Source organism: Sminthopsis crassicaudata, chromosome 1 (assembly GCF_048593235.1).
Source record: "Sminthopsis crassicaudata isolate SCR6 chromosome 1, ASM4859323v1, whole genome shotgun sequence".
NCBI classification, from domain to species: domain Eukaryota; kingdom Metazoa; phylum Chordata; class Mammalia; order Dasyuromorphia; family Dasyuridae; genus Sminthopsis; species Sminthopsis crassicaudata.
In genome coordinates, this window is record NC_133617.1 from 480,430,416 (window position 1) to 480,449,375 (window position 18,960).

The 18,960-nt window shown below is 32.6% G+C and overlaps 1 protein-coding gene across 2 annotated transcripts in view; it reads right to left on the reverse strand.

Moving 5' to 3' along the window:
* The window catches only part of MAD1L1 (mitotic arrest deficient 1 like 1), an 862,777-nt gene that overhangs the window by 722,903 nt on the left and 120,914 nt on the right, over nucleotides 1-18,960 (reverse strand). For both annotated transcript variants that reach the window (XM_074281152.1, XM_074281151.1), the window contains exon 10: nucleotides 12,335-12,421. In XM_074281152.1, the coding sequence (XP_074137253.1) occupies nucleotides 12,335-12,421 (87 nt within the window). The remainder of the gene's footprint in view (nucleotides 1-12,334; nucleotides 12,422-18,960) is intronic.

An 18,960-nucleotide genomic window follows, 5' to 3' on the forward strand; every position in this document is an offset into this window, starting at 1 on the left:
CCAGAGGAATAACTTGACAAGACCTGTGCTTCAGGTATATAAATTTGTGTTGATCAACTGGAGAGGGTACAGCAATAATGCACAGAGACAGGACAAGATCAAATATGAAATATCATAGAACCAATCACAGCAGAATATTACAAGGGAAAAATCTATAGAAGAGGGATAATACTTAACATACCTATGGTTATGAAGGTGAAACAAGGTAATGGATGTAAATTACACTGAAAACTAAGTCTCAAAAGGTGGAGCTACATCCAGCTCCCTTTGCAGATAATGGGTGCACCCTAAGGTTCATTCCTAGGTTTTCTTCTTCTGTTTATCTAATCCAAAAAACATTTACTAAGCACCTACTACATTCTAGGCATTGTCCTAAGTGCTGAGGGGGTAAAGGGCTGGAACTGAGCAGATGCACTTAGATAATGGAGCTAATTCCCAATTGGACAATACTCTATTAACGTATGTGTGGAGGATGACCCTGCCCAATTATTCTGTACTGACTATCTGTTACTTGAACAAGACCCTCCAACTCTTGACTGTATTTTCATTGACTGATCCCATGTCTAGAATTCTCTCCTTCATTTCCCTCTCTTCATTTCCAGCAAGTCTCATAAAATTCCACCTTCTGAAAAACTCTTCCTGTTCCCTTTAGTGATTTCCTCCAATATTATCCTCAATTGATCCAGTTATCTTGTCTACACAGAATTGTTTGTATGCTTCCTTATTCATTAAATTGTAAGCTCCCTTAAGATAGGGACTGTTTTTGCCTCCTGTTTCCCTAGTATGTTGAAAAGTGCTTAGCACAAAACAGGTCCTTAAGTAAATAGTTGCAGAATTGCCATATAAATTTCATGATAATTTCAAGGATCAGCAATTTAAAGTATTTTGGAAAGATAATCAAATTGAATTGGCAACTGCTAACAAAAAACCAGTCAAATCATTAATATATAAGGCAGCTGGTAGCAGAGTAGATAGAACACTGTTTGAACAAGTTCTAATTTAGCTTTAGATATTACTAGCTCTGCGACCCTGAGAAATCTCTATTTGCCTACATTTCCTCAGCTGTAAAATGAGGATAAAAGTAGCTCCTATATCTCAGATTTATGGTGAGGATCAAATAATATATTAATTAAAAAAAAAAAAAAAGTGCTTAGCACCCTGGCTATGGTAGGTATTATATAAATTTATTCTTCAGCTCCCCAAGGCCTATGAATTCCCTACCTCCTTTCATTTAAGAGGTAACTTGATGGTAGAGTCAACAGAGTTTTAGGCCCATAGTTAGGAAGAACAGAGTTCAAAGCCACCCTCAAAAAATTTTCTAACTTAGTGTGCATGGGTAAATTGCTTAATCTCTGTCTGCCTCAATTTCCTCAACTTAAAAACAAGGATAATTATAACACCCATCTTCATTGTTATGGGGATTAAATGAGATTATTTTTCTAAGACACTCAGCATAATAACTGGCATAGTAGTACTTACTACTTCTTTCCTTTCCTACCTTTACTAACCGAACATAATCAGCTAGCAAACAGTCTGGCAAATTACCAAACCAACAGAATTTATTAAGTACATACTTTGTGATAAGAACTATGGCTACTGGGAGAACTAATACAGTCAAAATAATCCCAAAAAGAGGGTAGGAGTCAAAGCACTGGGCTGAGCATTTATTCCCAGTTAAGTACAAAGGTTATTTCTGAACAGGATGAACAAGATACCTCACTGGCCACATGGTGTCCTCCTCATTGGAAAACAAAACTCACAAATCTGAATTCATTAGGAAAGTCTAACAAAAATGAGAAAATATCCTAAAGGTCTGTGTTGTACCCTTCAAAACAGAGGGTACTCTATTTTATCTTCTACATTCTCATTCACAAATATCCTTATTAATAATACATCTTGACTACTCTTACAAGTCAAATAAGATAAAACAATTTTTAAAAATATTTGTCTCTTCATTATTATTCCTTTCCAAATGTAAGGAAAGTTGAGAGAAAGAATTTGGCAGATACTTATCTTTAATAGCAATTTTATAAATGTTTATAAATGTTCTCCCTGGAAGGATAAAGAAAAAAGCAATATATACAAAGATCAGGGTTAGTGGTTATGACATGTACATGACAGAACAATACTTCACTCATTATTATTCTATAAGATTATTCTATTCTTTTTATTATTTATTATATAAAATCTCTGCTCTGTGTCCAAGAGATCTTAAAAATCTTCCACCCTAAAATTCCAAACCCAGTATTTTTTGGAGTATACTTTTAACAAGACTAATCATTTTAAAGTCACATACATCAACAGATGAACACACCTTTCACATCAGCCATGAAAGGTGATAATGCAGATCACAACTCATCAAATCCTTATGATATGAGATTATAATCCATGACCTACCACAAATCCTCCAGAACTGACTGGGCTTTTAAAGTTCCAAAAGTATCAATGAAGTACTCAGGTTATCTGTTATCTTTGGTTGTCTTTTTTTATTTTTTATTATTCTTATATTTTACCTGATTGGTTTTAATAAGATAAAACAAACTAAAAATGAACAATCTCTGCAAAAATATTTAAAGAAAACAAAACAAAAATCATGACAGCTGACTGTAGGACCATTATAAAGCACTGTGTCTAACTTGGACTTTGCTAACATTTAATGAGGCTTTATTCATATAAGTGAAAACATAGAGTATATTTTTAATTTTAATCCCCTTCTACTACTTTACATTACTTCACATAAGTTTCCTCATATTTATCTAAATTTTTCAAGAATTCCTTATTCCGTAGTTTAACACATTCACTTATCACAAATACTTCCCAAACATTTGGCAAAGTCAGCTTCCAATTTTTAGCTATTATAAACAATATTTTAATTAATATTTTCTGGTGTTGGATCTTATCTTTCAGACAAAGTAAATCTAGAGTTGGGCTTTCTAGGTCAAAAAGTTATTTTAAAATTTTTGTAAATTTTATATTTTAATTCCATACCACTTTACAAATTACTGCAAAATAATTTGCAAATAAATGTGTTCTTTTTCCAACAGCCAACAATGACTGAATTTTTTTCATCCATTATCATACATGTCAATTTGATGGGTGAAATGTAATTTCTTAAAATTACTAAAAGTTAATTTTTTAAAATGTGTTATAGATGTTTTCTGTTTTGTAATTAGCAATAACCTATTTAGCTTTTAACGAAGAAATAAATTAAGTAAACAAGTTGTTGACTAAAGGTCTGACCTACTTCTTCACCAAAAAAAAGGAGGAAGAGTCCTATCAATAGGATAAGGAAAAGACAGACAGAAGCTAGAAGAGACCTGAAAAAGCATTAATTTCAACTCCCTCATTTTAGAATTGAGGAATGAATAAATGCAAAGTATTTATCAGATGCTTACTTAAGGTCATTTAGAAAATAATTATAACCAACATTTAAAATCTACTGATTTAATTCCAAATACAAATTAATTACCAATGCACTGCTGTTTTCTATTATGTTTCTGAAGCTATCAGTCCTTACATTTTATACTGGACTTGAGATATCCATTACTATTATTTTCCTTCACACTGTGAAGCAGCATTTTGCTCTGAATGAGAAATATATGAAATCTAAATTCCATTTCTGACAGTACTAGCAATTTGAGCAAATCAAAAAACCTCCATATATTTCAAACAACTCTATCTACAAAGACTAGATAGCTTGTGTAGTAAATTCGATAGATTGAAAACATCAATGTACATTTATGCCATGAATGTAAAGATGGTTAGAAATTAGGAAAACCAAGAGATATTTGTAATTATGTTAATGAGTGTAATTAAACTAAATGAGTGTAATAAATTAATTAAAAGTCAGTCCTCACATGATATTATTCAGAGCATATGAAAGTAATTCCTATACTACAAATAATCAAAAAATGATATATGACTATACAAGTGTAACTTTTATAATTTATTTATTACATTGTGTACATATATACATGTGGACAAATGAAAATAAATGTATATATTATAAAAATGTTTTTTTAAATGTGTGCATTTACATACACATATATGAAAGCACATGTGTAAGTATATGCATATACACACATTTATTTACTTATCATATTCTATTCTTGATTTTGTGATTTACAACACTTCATATAAATCCTCCTATATGGTGCAACTATATACATTTCCAGATGTGTATTTCTTCCTTTAAAAACAGCCATTTCCGTTCTCTAATTACATATCACCTGAGGACTAGCTTTTATTCTTTATCTTTTAGCATTTTTCAATTACAAATATCTTAGAAAAGGATTCTCTTTATGATCTGCTTTTTAGTATTTTTAATGTAAGTCTTAAAAAACTAATCAAAAATAATCTGCATTTATTATAAATGAAACAACTCTGAGATACTATTTCACCTCTCAGATTGGCTAAGAAGACAGGAAAAAAATAATAAATGTTACACAGGAGGTGGGAACACAACAGTATCCAAGGAACTGGAAATGAGGATCACAAATAAGGAAATTAAGAGACATATAGTAGTTGGGAATAAGTGGCAACTCTTAACAAATGAAGAGCTTCAAGAGAACAAAAGTAAAACCTATCAGGAGAATGTGAATGACAAAAAATGGGCTGGCAAAGGATAAAAACAATTCAAGTGCTCCCTGGGCACATATGTGATATTAGGAAGTAGCAAAGAAGGTCTGTGAGGATTCCCAAGATGCTAAATTTTTGGAAAGACACAGACAAAAGTGAATAGGGTTGGTAACTGAATTACTATAGAGAACATCCAAAACAATGAGATCACAGCTACTTGAGTATATTTTGGTAGATATCCAGTGATTTTGCTTTAATTTTCATCGTTTAAGCAAATAAGTGAGCAAAATAGTTTTTAATAACTGTCTTCCTCACCTCTATACTAATACTAGAAGCATTAGTAACTGATATCCTTGTTCTGAATTTTATTTTAAATTGAAGTGTGATTTTCCTACCTTTTCTTATAAATTAGCAAAAGGTGTGAAAATCTGGGTTAATTTCTTTAAAATTTTCTTTTTTTGGTTTAATTTTTCAAAATTTCAATTTGTTTAAATCATATTTAATTTCCAAATTTCCCACTTCTGTGATTACTTTAGGTTTAGTCATGATAATTTTAAAAAGTATATATTTAATATTTTAATATATTTCCTTGTTAATATGATATGAAATATAAATTTGTCTGAGAAGACTACTTACTTAAGTAGCGTAGCATATCTAGTTTGGTAAACTGTATCACCACTGTCTTCCCTAAATGTTCTTATTTCATTTTATCTTTAAACCATTCATAAGTTAGTGTATCAGTTTTAGTCCCCCTTTCTACCTATAATATTTATATAACCCATTTAAAATTTCACAAATAAGCACCATAAAGTCCTGGGGTAATATAATTAAAGACTGCACACTAGATTAATTCCTGGCTCTGACACTTAGTGCTTCTTTGCCAATGGAAGGCTAATTAGCACTCATCTCTGGGCCTGTCTTCCCATATTTAAAATTAGGGAGTTTTATTAGATGACCTCAAAAGTCCCTTCCAGTTCTAAATCAATTTTTTTTAAAAATCATTATTCATTTAGAATGGTGTTTCCTTCAAAAGTCCACATCCATCTACTTAATGTTTCTCTGATACTTGCACCTGGAAATGGAGAATTATAGTATGTAACATTTCATATACTCTCAAATCTCAGGTGACATGTTGGTTAGTTTTACTGAACTGGTCATTGCTACAAGGTATAGCATGCTGAATATAAAAGAGCAGAAAAAGAAATTTGTAAATTAATGATTCCAAAAAAGAAAATTAACACAAAAGTTATAATGAAAACTCTATCTTTCCACATTTATTTATAAGCAATGCATACTTTAAAGATAAGCATACTCTTAAGCTATTGATTATCTTTATGTACTAAATCCAGTTATTCCAACACATTGTTCAAGTTCATAATTCCTTCTTTCTATATCTTTCTATTATACAGGCTATATCAAATAGTTATAGGAACATTAAAGTTATTTACTTATAACCTATGTCTTTTTGCATTTACCTTTAAGTTCTTAGATGCTATGCCATTCTATGTGTATATTTAATACCACTAATAAGTCATTGTCTGTGGAGATTCCAATTGTAACACAGTTTCTTGATTTGTCTGTCATTTTGCTATCTATTTTGAATTTTATCTTATTAAAAATCATGATAGCAACTCTGGTTTTAGATTCAACTAAATCATAACAAATTTTATGCAGTTTCTCATTTAAAATATGTCTGTCTCACTATCACAAAGACAACATATAACAGAGCTGTCATTTCTAATGCAACCTGCAGTATTCTTTTCGTAACAATTGCTATATATTAGTATATTTATTAAGTGAGGGTTTGCCTTCATAATATCTTTATATATTTCTTTGAATTATCATCACAAAGTACAGTACACATCATTATACTAGTGCCAATCAAATTCTAAACATTGCATGCACAAATAAGTTTCTGAAATTCTACCCTCCATCCCAGGGTTCTACTTTTCCTAACATAATAATCTCTCTCTCCTCAGCTCCAGTCCCTCATCACCAGTTTCCTATTTTACATCAACAAATAGATGTCCTGAAAGAATCTCAAAATCAATATATGTAAAACAAAAAGCACTTCATGATTCAGCCAGATAGGGTTATTTGCTGTTTTTCACCTCCATATCTGTGAATTTTCATGGGTTCTTCCCCCCATGCTTTTAATGCATTTATTACTCAATTCTAACCTATAATACATAAAGCTATGGAAATTCATTCCTGATTCACCTACTTAGTACGGTCCTCCCTCAATTATCATGCATAAACTATTTGAATACAAGCATGCTTGACACAAATAAAAAAGACAAAAATTTGCTTATTGTTCAGTCATTTTCCGGTTGTTATCTGTCTCCTCATGACCCCACTTGAGGATTTCTTGACAAAGATATTGGAGTAGGCCTGCCATTTCTTACGTCATCTCATTTACAATTGAGGAAACTGAGGCAAACAGTGAAATGACCTGCCCAAGGTTACATTGCTAATAAGTTTCTGAGACCAGATTTTAACTCAAGAAGATAAATCTTCCTGGCTTCACACCAGATACTCTATCCACTATGTCACCTAGCTGAAGACACCAGTATCCTATGAATCATCCACACTGATTAATTCAAAGACATCCTTGATTCTTTCCTCCCAATCAGAACTCATCTCCAATCAGCTGTCAATCTTATCATTTGTCCTTTCAAGTCACTTTTATCCACCTCTTACTATCCTCTGATTGGGCAGTGACTCTTTTTCAGACTATCATTAATTTTCACCTTTTCTACCACAAAAGCATCTCAATAGAATTCCTAGCCTCTAATCTCTCCACTATCCAATCTAACTTCCAAACAAATGCTTAAAGCACAAATCTGAGGTAATTCTCACTGCTCAGTAAACTTAGCTGGCTCCCAATTGCTTCTAGGATAAACTACAAACAAGCCTTAGTTGAGCCTTGTTGTTATTGTTTTTCGGTCTTTTTCAGTCATATCTGACTCTTCCAGAGCCCAGTTGAGTTTCTTGGCAAATCTACTGTAGTGGTTCGCCACTTCCTCCTCCACCTCATAGTACTGATGAGCAAATAGATTATGTAACTTGCCCAGATCATACAGCTAATAATTATAGGAGGCTAGATTTATACTCATAAAGATTAGTCTTCCTGGCTGCAGATTCAGCACTCTATTTCACTACCTTCACTTATATATGTTGTTTCCTATGCAGGAAACCTCTTTTCTCACCTCTTTTCTCTTTCTTACCTTGTAGAGATCTTAAGTTTACATAAGACTCAATTCACATGCTATTTCCTAGTGCAAATCGTTCCTAATCCCTCAATTAGTACTCAATACTTCCTCAAATTATTGTACACACTGTATACTTCTATGTAATTGTTTTATTTCCCCCCCCCAATAGTCTGCACATCCTTAAGGACACTTTTTCATTTTGTCATTGTATTCCCGAACTGCTTAGTTCAGTGTCTTCTACATAAAAGGTGCTCATTAATAAATGCTTATTGGATTTAGTCTGGATTCATGAAATTATTCAAAGCTATAACTCAGTCTAATCTATTTTCTACTTAGCTCTACTAAAAGATTTAGCTTGGGAGAAAATGCAAGGAATTATTTTATGAGAAGATTTTAAGATTATCATTGTACTTTTACCAAAGCTATCTGAAAGTTGGGCATTATCTGGTTCTTTGGGAAAAAAATCTTCACAACGTAACATAAATTCACAATTCTATCTGTATCACACAGATGGGCTCAGGACATAGCCAAAAAGCCATCATTTAGGAAGCTTTCAAACATTCTGGCTAGTAGCCAATTCAATAAACAAAAATTAGCTTATGGAGGTTTGAAAACTGTATATACTGACAAACATTTACAAATATGAGGGAGAGGTTATAATGACACAAAGATCTCTCACTATCAGAGTCTGCAAACTCAAACTTTCTTAAAACTATTTCAGAAATATATTGCCTATTTATACCTTTGTACACACACTTACATTATAAAAACTTTTTACCATACCTATCACAATGTTCCTTGAAACTACCCTAACCTAACAAATAAAGGGCCTTCTTTCCAAGTTGCTAGTCTTCAATTCAGCACTAAATTCTCCAATTCAATGTGTTTCTAGCTTTTTGCTGCACCTAAGGAATTTACAAGTTGGGTTTTGTTTGTTTTGTTTTTTTGTTTTCTCATCTTCAGCAAAATAATATACAACTAATAGCAAGGGAGTTCTGAGGTTTTAGAGAACAATTTGAGGGGGAAACATTGAGCATAGCCAGGATTAAACAAAAGAATGCATAGTAAAGTCTGGAAAAGTACAGAAATTAGTCAAAGTAGTCAATACTAGCTACTTTTTCCTCCCTTTATTTCATTTAGTGTCTTACTCCGTCCACTCCCACCCTGAACTAACAAAACGAAAGAGTGATTATATGTTTTATAAAGGCCTTAGGCAACCTTAATCTGAAAAGAAATCTAGCATTCATTCAATGGAATTAACTTGATGCTATCTCATCCTCAATTGTCTTTCCTTTTGGGGCAGATTATTAATATGAATATATATTAATGACATTTTATATGTCATTGTTTTTTGGTTTTTTTTTTTAATGATTTTAATGGTAGCACATAGGTATCATGGACAGAAAAACAAACTCTGGTTAGTCTGCTTAAGAGACAGAGCACTAGAGAGAATCAAGAAGATCTCACCTGTCTCAGATACTGGTTAACAGTGAAATTTCAGGTAAGTAACTTAACCACTCTGAGCTAAACTTGTTAATAAACCAGAATCACAGCCATGAAAACAGATGCTCAAAACAAAGAATTCATTTAAGTAGGGAACTGATAATCTTAAAATTTTTGAATATTTCCTGGGAGAAACTTAGAAGAAGGTCACTGTTTTAGAATATATCCTGGAAGAAACTTCATTAGACACTAATCACAGTAATTTTAATAGAACTCATAATTAAATTAATCTCTCAAATTCATACTCAGCAGTCTTCCAAAGGAATATCAATTTCTCACACCCTGTAAGGTGGGGCTGCTTACTTGTCTTATCAATTTGCAAATTCAAGGAATTGCTCCATTGTCCTTCTTTTTCAAAAAACTTGAAGATTATCATTTTTTGGTGGTTGCTCTGGAGGTTCAATGAAGACTCCTGTTGCTCTTACCACTTGATACTCCTATGCAATTTGTAGGCACAGAATACAAATATCAGTGCAATCCATCATGTGCTATTAATAGCACTTTCCATTATTTTACCCAGAAGGCTGTGATTGATTTTACTCATTTTCCCTTTTTGCTTCGGTCATGTGGAAAGAAAGAAAGAAATCATATCCTTCCCCCTCTACCTCTGTCTAAAACACATTAATAATATTCAAGGATGCAAATAGTTTAACTAGTGTATACAAACTGTTCTAGCAACAGAGAATGACTTAAACCATTTAATAAGAAATTCAAAACCTAACACTTTTCACTGTCTTTATCACTCTCTTTACCAATAAGAACAGCAGCATACATCTTTTTTTTTTACCTTCTGAAGAATTTCCTAATTTTCTAATTTAATAGTAAATGACAATTAATGACTGTCACATAGCTAGTATCATGGGCTGGATGTGACTCAGGTCTCCTAACTGCAGGCACAGTAGGCCATCCACTGTTCCACCTAGCAAGCTGCCTCCAACTAACTACAATTAAGTAATAAAGCATTAGTCAGAATATGTCTTTCTTTGGAAACCCTCAAAGTATTCTGACATGACTATGACTCTGTTAAGTTGATTTGTAAGTGCTTTGCCAAAAACAAGGTAACAGTGGCAGTAATGTGGACTATTTATAATCTTTGCATACCAAGGCTTCTTCTTCTTCTTCTTTTTTTTTTTTTTTTTTTTTTTTTTTTTTGCTATATACTGGATTTCCTCAAAGACAAGTGTTCTAAACTGAATTCTAAATCAAACTATTGATATTAAAGTACATGGGAAGAACATAATAAGGGGAATATCTGCTTTATTCTTGCACTCTTTTCAGAGATGTTAAATTCCTACTCCATATTGTCTAAATAAATCATAAAAAGAAACATTTAAAAAAAACTTTTGATAGAAAAAATATAGAAAAGTATCCAATCTATGAACAGATAATTTTCAGACAAGGAAATTAAAGCCATTTCTAATCATATAAAATAATACTCTGAATCACTATTGATTAGAGAAATGTAAATTAAGACAACTCTGAGGTACCATTTCATAGCTCTCAGATTGGCTAAGATGACAGGAAAAGATAATGATAAATGTGGGAGGGGAGTTGGGAAAACTGTGGACACTAATGCACTGGTAGTGGAATTATGAAATGATCCAACCATTCTGGTGAGCAATTTGGAACTTTACTCAAAGGTCTATCAAATTGTGCATGCCCTTTGATCCAGCAATGTCTCTACTGGGTCTACTCTTCTATAAGAACAGTAATAAGGCTGATTTCAGAAGACACTACAAAGACTTACATAAACTTATGCTAAGTGAAGTAAGCTGGACCAAGAGAATATTGTACATATCAACAACAAGATTATGTGATGATTAATTGTGATTGACTTGATTCTTTTTAACAATGAAGTGATTCAAGGCAATTCCAATAAATTTGTGGTGAAAAGAGTTATCCACATCCAGTGAGAGAACTATGGAGACTGAATGTGGATCAAAGCAAAGTATTTTCACCTTTTTTTGCTTTTGTTATTTGTTTGTTTATTTTGTTTTTCCCTTTTTGATCTGATTTTTCTTATGCAGCATGGCAAATATGGACATATGTTTAGAAGAATTGCATATTTTTAACCTATATTGAATTGCTTGATGTCTAGGGAAGGGAGAACAGGAAAAGGGAGAGAAAAAAATTTAGAACACAAAATTTTGAAAAAGTGAATGTTGAAAACTATCGTTGCATGTATTTGGAAAAATAAAAACTAAATGCAAAAAAAGTATACAATCAACTAATATCTATGTTTAAGTACACAATGGAATAATTTGTCAGGATAATTTGAGGCACTCATCCAAATGCAAAAGCAATCATTATTGTTTGACATTTCAAAACTATATGGATGGAATTACTTTTGGTGTATCCAGGTGCTTCTAAAGGTCTATTTTTTTGCAGTCAGAAGGAGCACTACTACTACCACCAAAAAAAAAAATATATATATATTCCTTCTAGCTACTAATAAATCATAGAAAAGCCATTTTTCAGGGGTTGATAGGGATTGCAATCAATGCACACCCAGGCTCAGCATTATCACTCCCTTATCATCAATGGATCAATCATAGACAAGATGATTACTGGGCTTTCTTTAGTTCTTAAACACATTTCTTTCATAAAGAGCCTCAACACTCATGTCACGGAAGAAAAGAGAAGGGGAATTACACAACTGCAAAGAGTTGAATGGTACTGCTCAAAAACAAACATACTACAAGAATCAGACATCTAGCATAAGGGAACAAAACTACTTAGAAATCAAGAAAGCTGTACAGATCTATTTCAAGAATAAAGCAATTCTCACTTGAAATTTGGGTTTTACAAAGGATATCAAACAACATATTCACAGTCTGAATTCTTTAAATTTTAACCTTATTGATATTATTGACCTTACTGATTAAAGATAAAGTAGAAGCAAGGATATAGTCCTGTAAGAGCACAAATTTTGGCTAGCCCTAAAATGGAAAGAAGACAATCTTCCTTTCAATTTAAGTCTCCAAGAATATCTTGAAATGAGAGTCATTTATGACCAAGAATGAGATTCATGGCACCCCTACCTGCTTGTACTACTGGTGCTCTTTTCTGTCAACTCAACTTCCCTCTGTTGCAATGCCACAATGTAGCTGGAGAGATCATCAGGGGTCCTGTGGGATAAATTAGACACACAAAAAAAGAAAGTTTAAAAATACAAATATGTCATTTGCAAGGCAATCATTGTCAACAGTAACTATCAAGAATTATAAAACTCTTATTTTATAGCGAAGTGACTTCAAGTCATTCATGAACAAAGTCACATGTACTCTTGAAAACACAAAAAGTTTTATACATTAAACAACCATTTATTTGTGACCTTTAAGTGAACCTACTCCAGTCTGTTCCTTGAGAGCCATGTATTTCATAAAGACGAAAAGTATTCCAGCCATGTTCCACACTAAAACAAGGCTTTGAGCAAAGCAGCAAAGATATAGACCACTGGGAAGTCACAGCAAAAAAGAAAGAAAAAAAACCCAGTACAAGATGCAGCCATCAGAAAAGAAGCAGGACATATTATTAATAAAGAAGTGATTTCTGACATCCCTTTGTCCTTCTCCCACATAATTCTATTCTACACTCCAGGCATTGAGGATACTTGATTCTCTCCTTTGCATACCTTGTGCTCCCCCATTCAAGTGCCTTTGCTTATGCCATTCTCATCCTCTGTTTCTCCTATACAATGTGTGAATAGAAAAGCTCTTCTATTTACTATACATGTAACCTCCGCCAAAACAAGCTCTCTAAGTTGAAATTCCTCATTTAAAAAAAAAAAAAAAATCAAGAAAATGGTTTAAAGGATTTCTATGACCTCTTTTAGATTTAAGTCTATAATTTACCTGACAAAATTTTGCTCATTCTTCAAAACAATTTCTCAATTATATATCCTATCCTCCAAATAATGTCATACACTAAGATGTCTTTTAAACAATAATTTGGTTTAATTTCTAACTATAGTTATTAGGGCATACCAAACTAGATGATTTGTTTTACCAACTCTCTTCTGTTTTTTGAGAAGAACTGATAAACGGAGTCAGGATATATACAGGAAGAGGCATAGCAAATTATGGCTACATCATTTGTAAATGAAGGCAGCAACTTTAAAACCAAAGAATAAACAAAAAAAGGACAGAAAGACATATATATTAATCCAATAATTCATGATCACACTTATGGATAATAATCTTCATCATATTTAAAAATATTTCCCTAAATGTTTATAGAGTTTATAAAATACTTTGTTTCAGTAAAAATATACTACTAGTAAACATCATGACATGCTAACAATTACAGCAACAATAGTTGTATTCGTTATAATAGTTGATAGTATGTTTTGAGATTTACAAAACTAGCTAGATAGCATATTAGCCACTCAGTCCCTTTAACTCTCTAACCCTCAAAAAAAAGAAAAAGTGGAATTATGAGAGAGATGTAGAAAAATCATAGCTAAATCAAAAGGTCAAAGAAATAGAGAACACTGAAAAGGTGAAATCTTTATGAATTAAAAGCAAAAATATCTAATTCTTAGGAACACAATTGAATCAAGAACAGTTTGTGGAGGCCATTCGAGGATGCCCAAGACTAATAGAGAGATTCTGTTGGCATGAATCCACACAACCATGTCTAGAAAAAAGGGAAGCAAGAGAGTTGAAAAGATGCTCCATTCTGACAGAAACATTCCCCACAACCCACTGTAGAGACACTAGTGGCAGACTTTTTCTTTGTCCCACTCTTCAAGAACTGGCAAAAAATTGATTCTTCCCACTCATCAAAAAGAAAGGACAATCCAAACATTGAGATTGAGGTATGATGTGCATGGCTGTTCCAGTTCAGAAACCAAGTGTGACTAGTATCATTTCTCACAGAGGGCTCTTGAAGTAAGGATCTAGGAGATGACCAAACACGTAAGGAGGCTACCCAATTTCAGCAAAAGGGAAAAAGCTAAAAAAATTACATGAAAATATTTTTAAAAGATTAAAATGCCAAATATTTCAAAAGAAAACCTCATAATAACAGTCAAAAACACAAGCAGATAAATCAACAAAGAGAAGGCCATCAGAAGAATGAATGCAAAATCCTCAAAAAGAATACGTTACCTTTTAAATATTAACATGTCCAAAAAAAAAGTAAACTACTTTTCAAAGAAATGGATCCTATGGATTTTCAGAGTATGAATCAACAATAGGAAATTCCAGAATGTACCAAGAGAGAAATTAAATTAATTGAGCAAGAAATTAGGAGTTTTTAATCAGAACTTTTAAAAAACTCAATTAACAGATTTGAAAAAAATGAACCTATAATGTACACATTCTTTCTCAAATAATCAAAAAGATATTAAGATACCTTAGTTAGTTATGAATAATAAATTAATAAATAATTTTAGAGTGTTTGGAATGTGCAAAGTATTACATTATACACATTGGATACAAAAAGAAAAGAATGATCATCCTTGCTCTCAAGAAACTTATATTCTAATGAACGAGACAAAACACAGAAGCTACAAATTAAGATGGAAAAATTCCATCTACTTAAGGGTACATAGAATAGGAATATAAAATAGTAATGCCTCTTTATGTTATATACACTGGTAAAATTTATATTAATTTTATATGTTGAACCATTTGGTAGTAACAAGGACTTTGGTGACAAGAACTTTCCTGTCTTTTAATAGTTTCAGATATGCACAGGTGTAGTTGACAGGATCCACTGATTCAAAGGTTGCTTTCCCAGATAATATGTGAGAGCACAGGTAAAAGGCCTTTCTATGTGCAAAGTTCTTGTGTTAAGGATCCCCCATTATATCCATCAGTATCTGAGGGGAACTGGTTGTTAATGTGGTGATGGTGGTGTTGGCCTGACTTGCCTGAACATGGTGTCTGTATCCTGCATCTCCCTCAGAATACCTGCTACATGAACTACACTGTCTTGCTTGCCTTCTATGCAGCAACTAGTAGATAACTGAAAGAGATGGCTAGTCCACACTCCACAAGAGCTTCTCCATAAAATAGCTACCAGGGCTGAGCTGGAAGCCAAAACGATGATGTAGGTGAAAATAACAAATTTTAAATACAAGAAAACAAATGTAGAAAATAACATGGCATTAAAGGTGCATTAATTATAAAGTAACTATATTTAAAAGAACATATACATATTATTTTTCCCCCTGAGGCAATTAGGGTTAAGTGACTTGCCCAGGGTCACACAGCTAGGATGTATTAAGTGTCTGAGACCAAATTTGAACTCAAGTCCTCCTGACTTCAATTCAAATTCCTTGATACAATTACAAAATTTACAATTGAATGAAAAAATCAACAAGTTCTGTAATTGGCAGAAGAACTTTGAATATAATAAAGGAAATTCAACTAACTCAAGATTATTCTACAGCCATAAGAAATCATAGAAAGAAGTAGAAAACTGTCAAAAAAAAGGTAAAGGAACTCAAAATATAACACAAAATTATATACTCTGCAAAACAGAACCAAATCAACAATAAAAAGATGTTACCCCTAAAAAAAAAAAAAAAAAGATATTTGAGAATTCTAGAAAAACAAACATGTGCTGGCAGAATAGTTGACATAAAAACATTCCAAGAAAAAGAAACATGAGAAAGATAATTAAATACAACTACATAGAAAAAATAAATGATTAAGCTGATTATATGGTGTTTAGAGATATAAAATAGAGATTGAGACAGTGAACTAACCCATGATATAAAAGCACCTGACACTGACAAAGTATTTTACGATTTATGGAATGAATTTTGTTTGTAATAAAGTTGAACATTACAGATTGCATTACTTGCCCAAGAATATATAGCTAAGAAATGGCAGAAACAAAATTTTAAAGGAAATATGACTGGGAATAAAAGGACTTGTGTGAAAGACTCTGAATTAAAGATTTTAAATATCTGAACTATATCATGTAAGATTTACTACCCAATTTATCCATATGGAACTGAAACATATGTTTAAAAATAATATTCATGCCTCAGTGAAAAAAAATATAAACTTTAAATAATTACATAAAAATTATCACCAAAACACACTTCATTGTTCCTAATTCAGCCAGAATATGAAAGTTACAAAAGGTCACATTACATTGTAACAACAGGCTAGGGCTGTCTTTGGAAGGCACAGATATTAGATTTTCCTTCTTAATTTAATGTCATATTTATGATAAAAAGAGAAATAAATTAAGAACCGTGTTGAATTGCCTGAAACCTTTAGAGTAAAGCGCAATAAATGTTGTTCTACAACAGGACATTTAAAATAGAAAGATACTTTATTTACTAAAAAGAAATCAGGAGAAGAAATACATGAAACATGCCACATTTCTGATCTGTGCTATCTCTTTCTGGGATCTGATTGACTTCATCCATATACTATAGAAAGTTCATTACTGTGGTAATCTCATCATCCTTCAAGATCTCATCAGTCTTAATATACTACCTCATCCATACCTTTTGCCTCTCTGAAAGTTGGGGACTCCAAACTTCTATTTAAGGAGATTATCTCGGATATCTTCTCATTTCTCATCTCAGGATGTGGTATTTTGTGGGTATTTCTCTAATCTTTCCTTCCAAATCACTATAAATTCTCCCCTTATCCTCTCATTAGATTTTAAGTTTTTTCAGGACAGGGCTTTTTTTTTTTTTTTTTTTTTTTTTTTTTGGTATCTCCAATGTGCAATACACTGTCTGGAAGATAGCAGGTACTTAATCAAATTTTACTGACTATTGTGGCCGATGACTTTGCATTACTGAAGACTACTCTATTAGGTAAAAAGAGAGTCTTATCATATAGAAACACAACAGAGACATTAGAGATCAGAAAGAGAAAATTCAGACCTTAAAAGAGGCAGTAACCAGTCAGAAGCATACAACTTTCCAATGCATCAGTCAGGAAGTAAATGCCATCCTTAAAGGAATCTGAGCGAGTAACATTAGAACATTAGACATAGAAGAATAATCTCCTAAAATGGCCACAGGGCAACTTTATACCCTCAGTAAAAAGTGTAATTGTGACCAAAACATATCAGGAATCTCTGAAACTACTGAGAAATCACCTCTTCTAGACATTCTGATTCAATTTGCTCAGATTTTTGTTCAATGCTTTATCTTTTATTTTCAATCCCATTTAATAAATATACTCATCAATAATATAGATGTGACAAGGAAATTGGATTCACAAAAGAAAGGAAGAAATAAAAGGCATTTCAAATAATTGTTACCCAGGGAATTTTCATTCTCAAGAAAGGCAAGGAAGAAAATATTCCTAGACTTGAATTCTTTCTTTAATCATAAATTCCTTTTATTTCTATCTTTTTCAATCCCCTAATGCTCTTATTTGTCCTTTCTATAGCCTCCTATTTTCTCCATGTAGCCCTATTCCATTATACCTATTCTGACCTTATTTCCTTCCTCTACAATTTTGAATTTTTAATTAATCAGATCAACTACATAAATATCTTTAATCACTGAATCCTTTGTTCCCTTGTCCTGGGACTTTTCAGCATTTTAAAAACTTCAAAAATCCCCACATTTGCCTAGTCCCACACAGACAGGGTCATTAGAATTATGCTGTATCTCAGGCAAGCCCTTTTTGCTGCATGGCAAACCTTAAATTCACAAGTTGCATTACGACAGAGCAAAATGGAGTTTCTCTCAGTCCATGGCCAGAAATATCCTTGAAAGAGTACCCATTAATAAACTTATCCTTCACTTGGAAAAGAGTCATCTCCCAAGAGCCAGTGTAGTATCAGAAAGGGTTAAAAAAGTTGACATCATGTTTTCTGCCCAACAATTCCAGGTAAAATGCAAGGAAGGATCAGAACAAATTTATACACAATGTACATGTGAAAAAGGCTTTTGATATTGTCAGTCATAAGACTTTGTGAAAGTTCATGGCAAAATCTGATTGCCCAGAAAAATTCATCAGAATTGACCCCAGTTTCATGATGGGATGCTTGCATGGATGTATTCTGGATAATGAACAACTTTCTAATGTTTTTCCTGTAATCAATAAAGTAAAGCAAGGCTGTATGCCTGCTCCTGTGCTTTTTTAGTACTGATTTTAGCAATATTACAAGAAACCTTCAATGAATATGAACATAGCATTATCAGCTATCAAAATGACAGTGAATTATTTAACTTGAAATCAAAGCCAACAATTCCAATGATCTTGTGATGAAGAGAGCCATCTACACCCAGAGAGAGGACTTGGGGACTGAGTGTGGACCACAACATAGCATTCTTATTCTTTTTGTTGTTGTTTGCTTGCATTTTGTTTTCTTACTCATTTACTTTCTTTTTTTTTTTTTAATCTGATTTCTCTTGTGCAGCAAGAGAATTGTATAATTGTCTACACACACACACACATGTGTATATACATACACACACACACACACAGAGAGAGAGAGAATTTAACATATTTTTAATATTTTTAAAAAATATATTGGATTGCTTGCCATCTAGGGGAGGCTGTGAGGGGAAGAGGAAAAAAATCTGAAACACAAGGCTATGCAAGAGTCAATGATGACCAGCAGGATGAATAGAGAGGTTCTTGGAGAGAAATGATCAGCAGGAGGAATACAGAGAAGTTTGAAGAGACTTACATGAACTAATGCTGAGTGAAATGAGCAGAACCAGGAGATC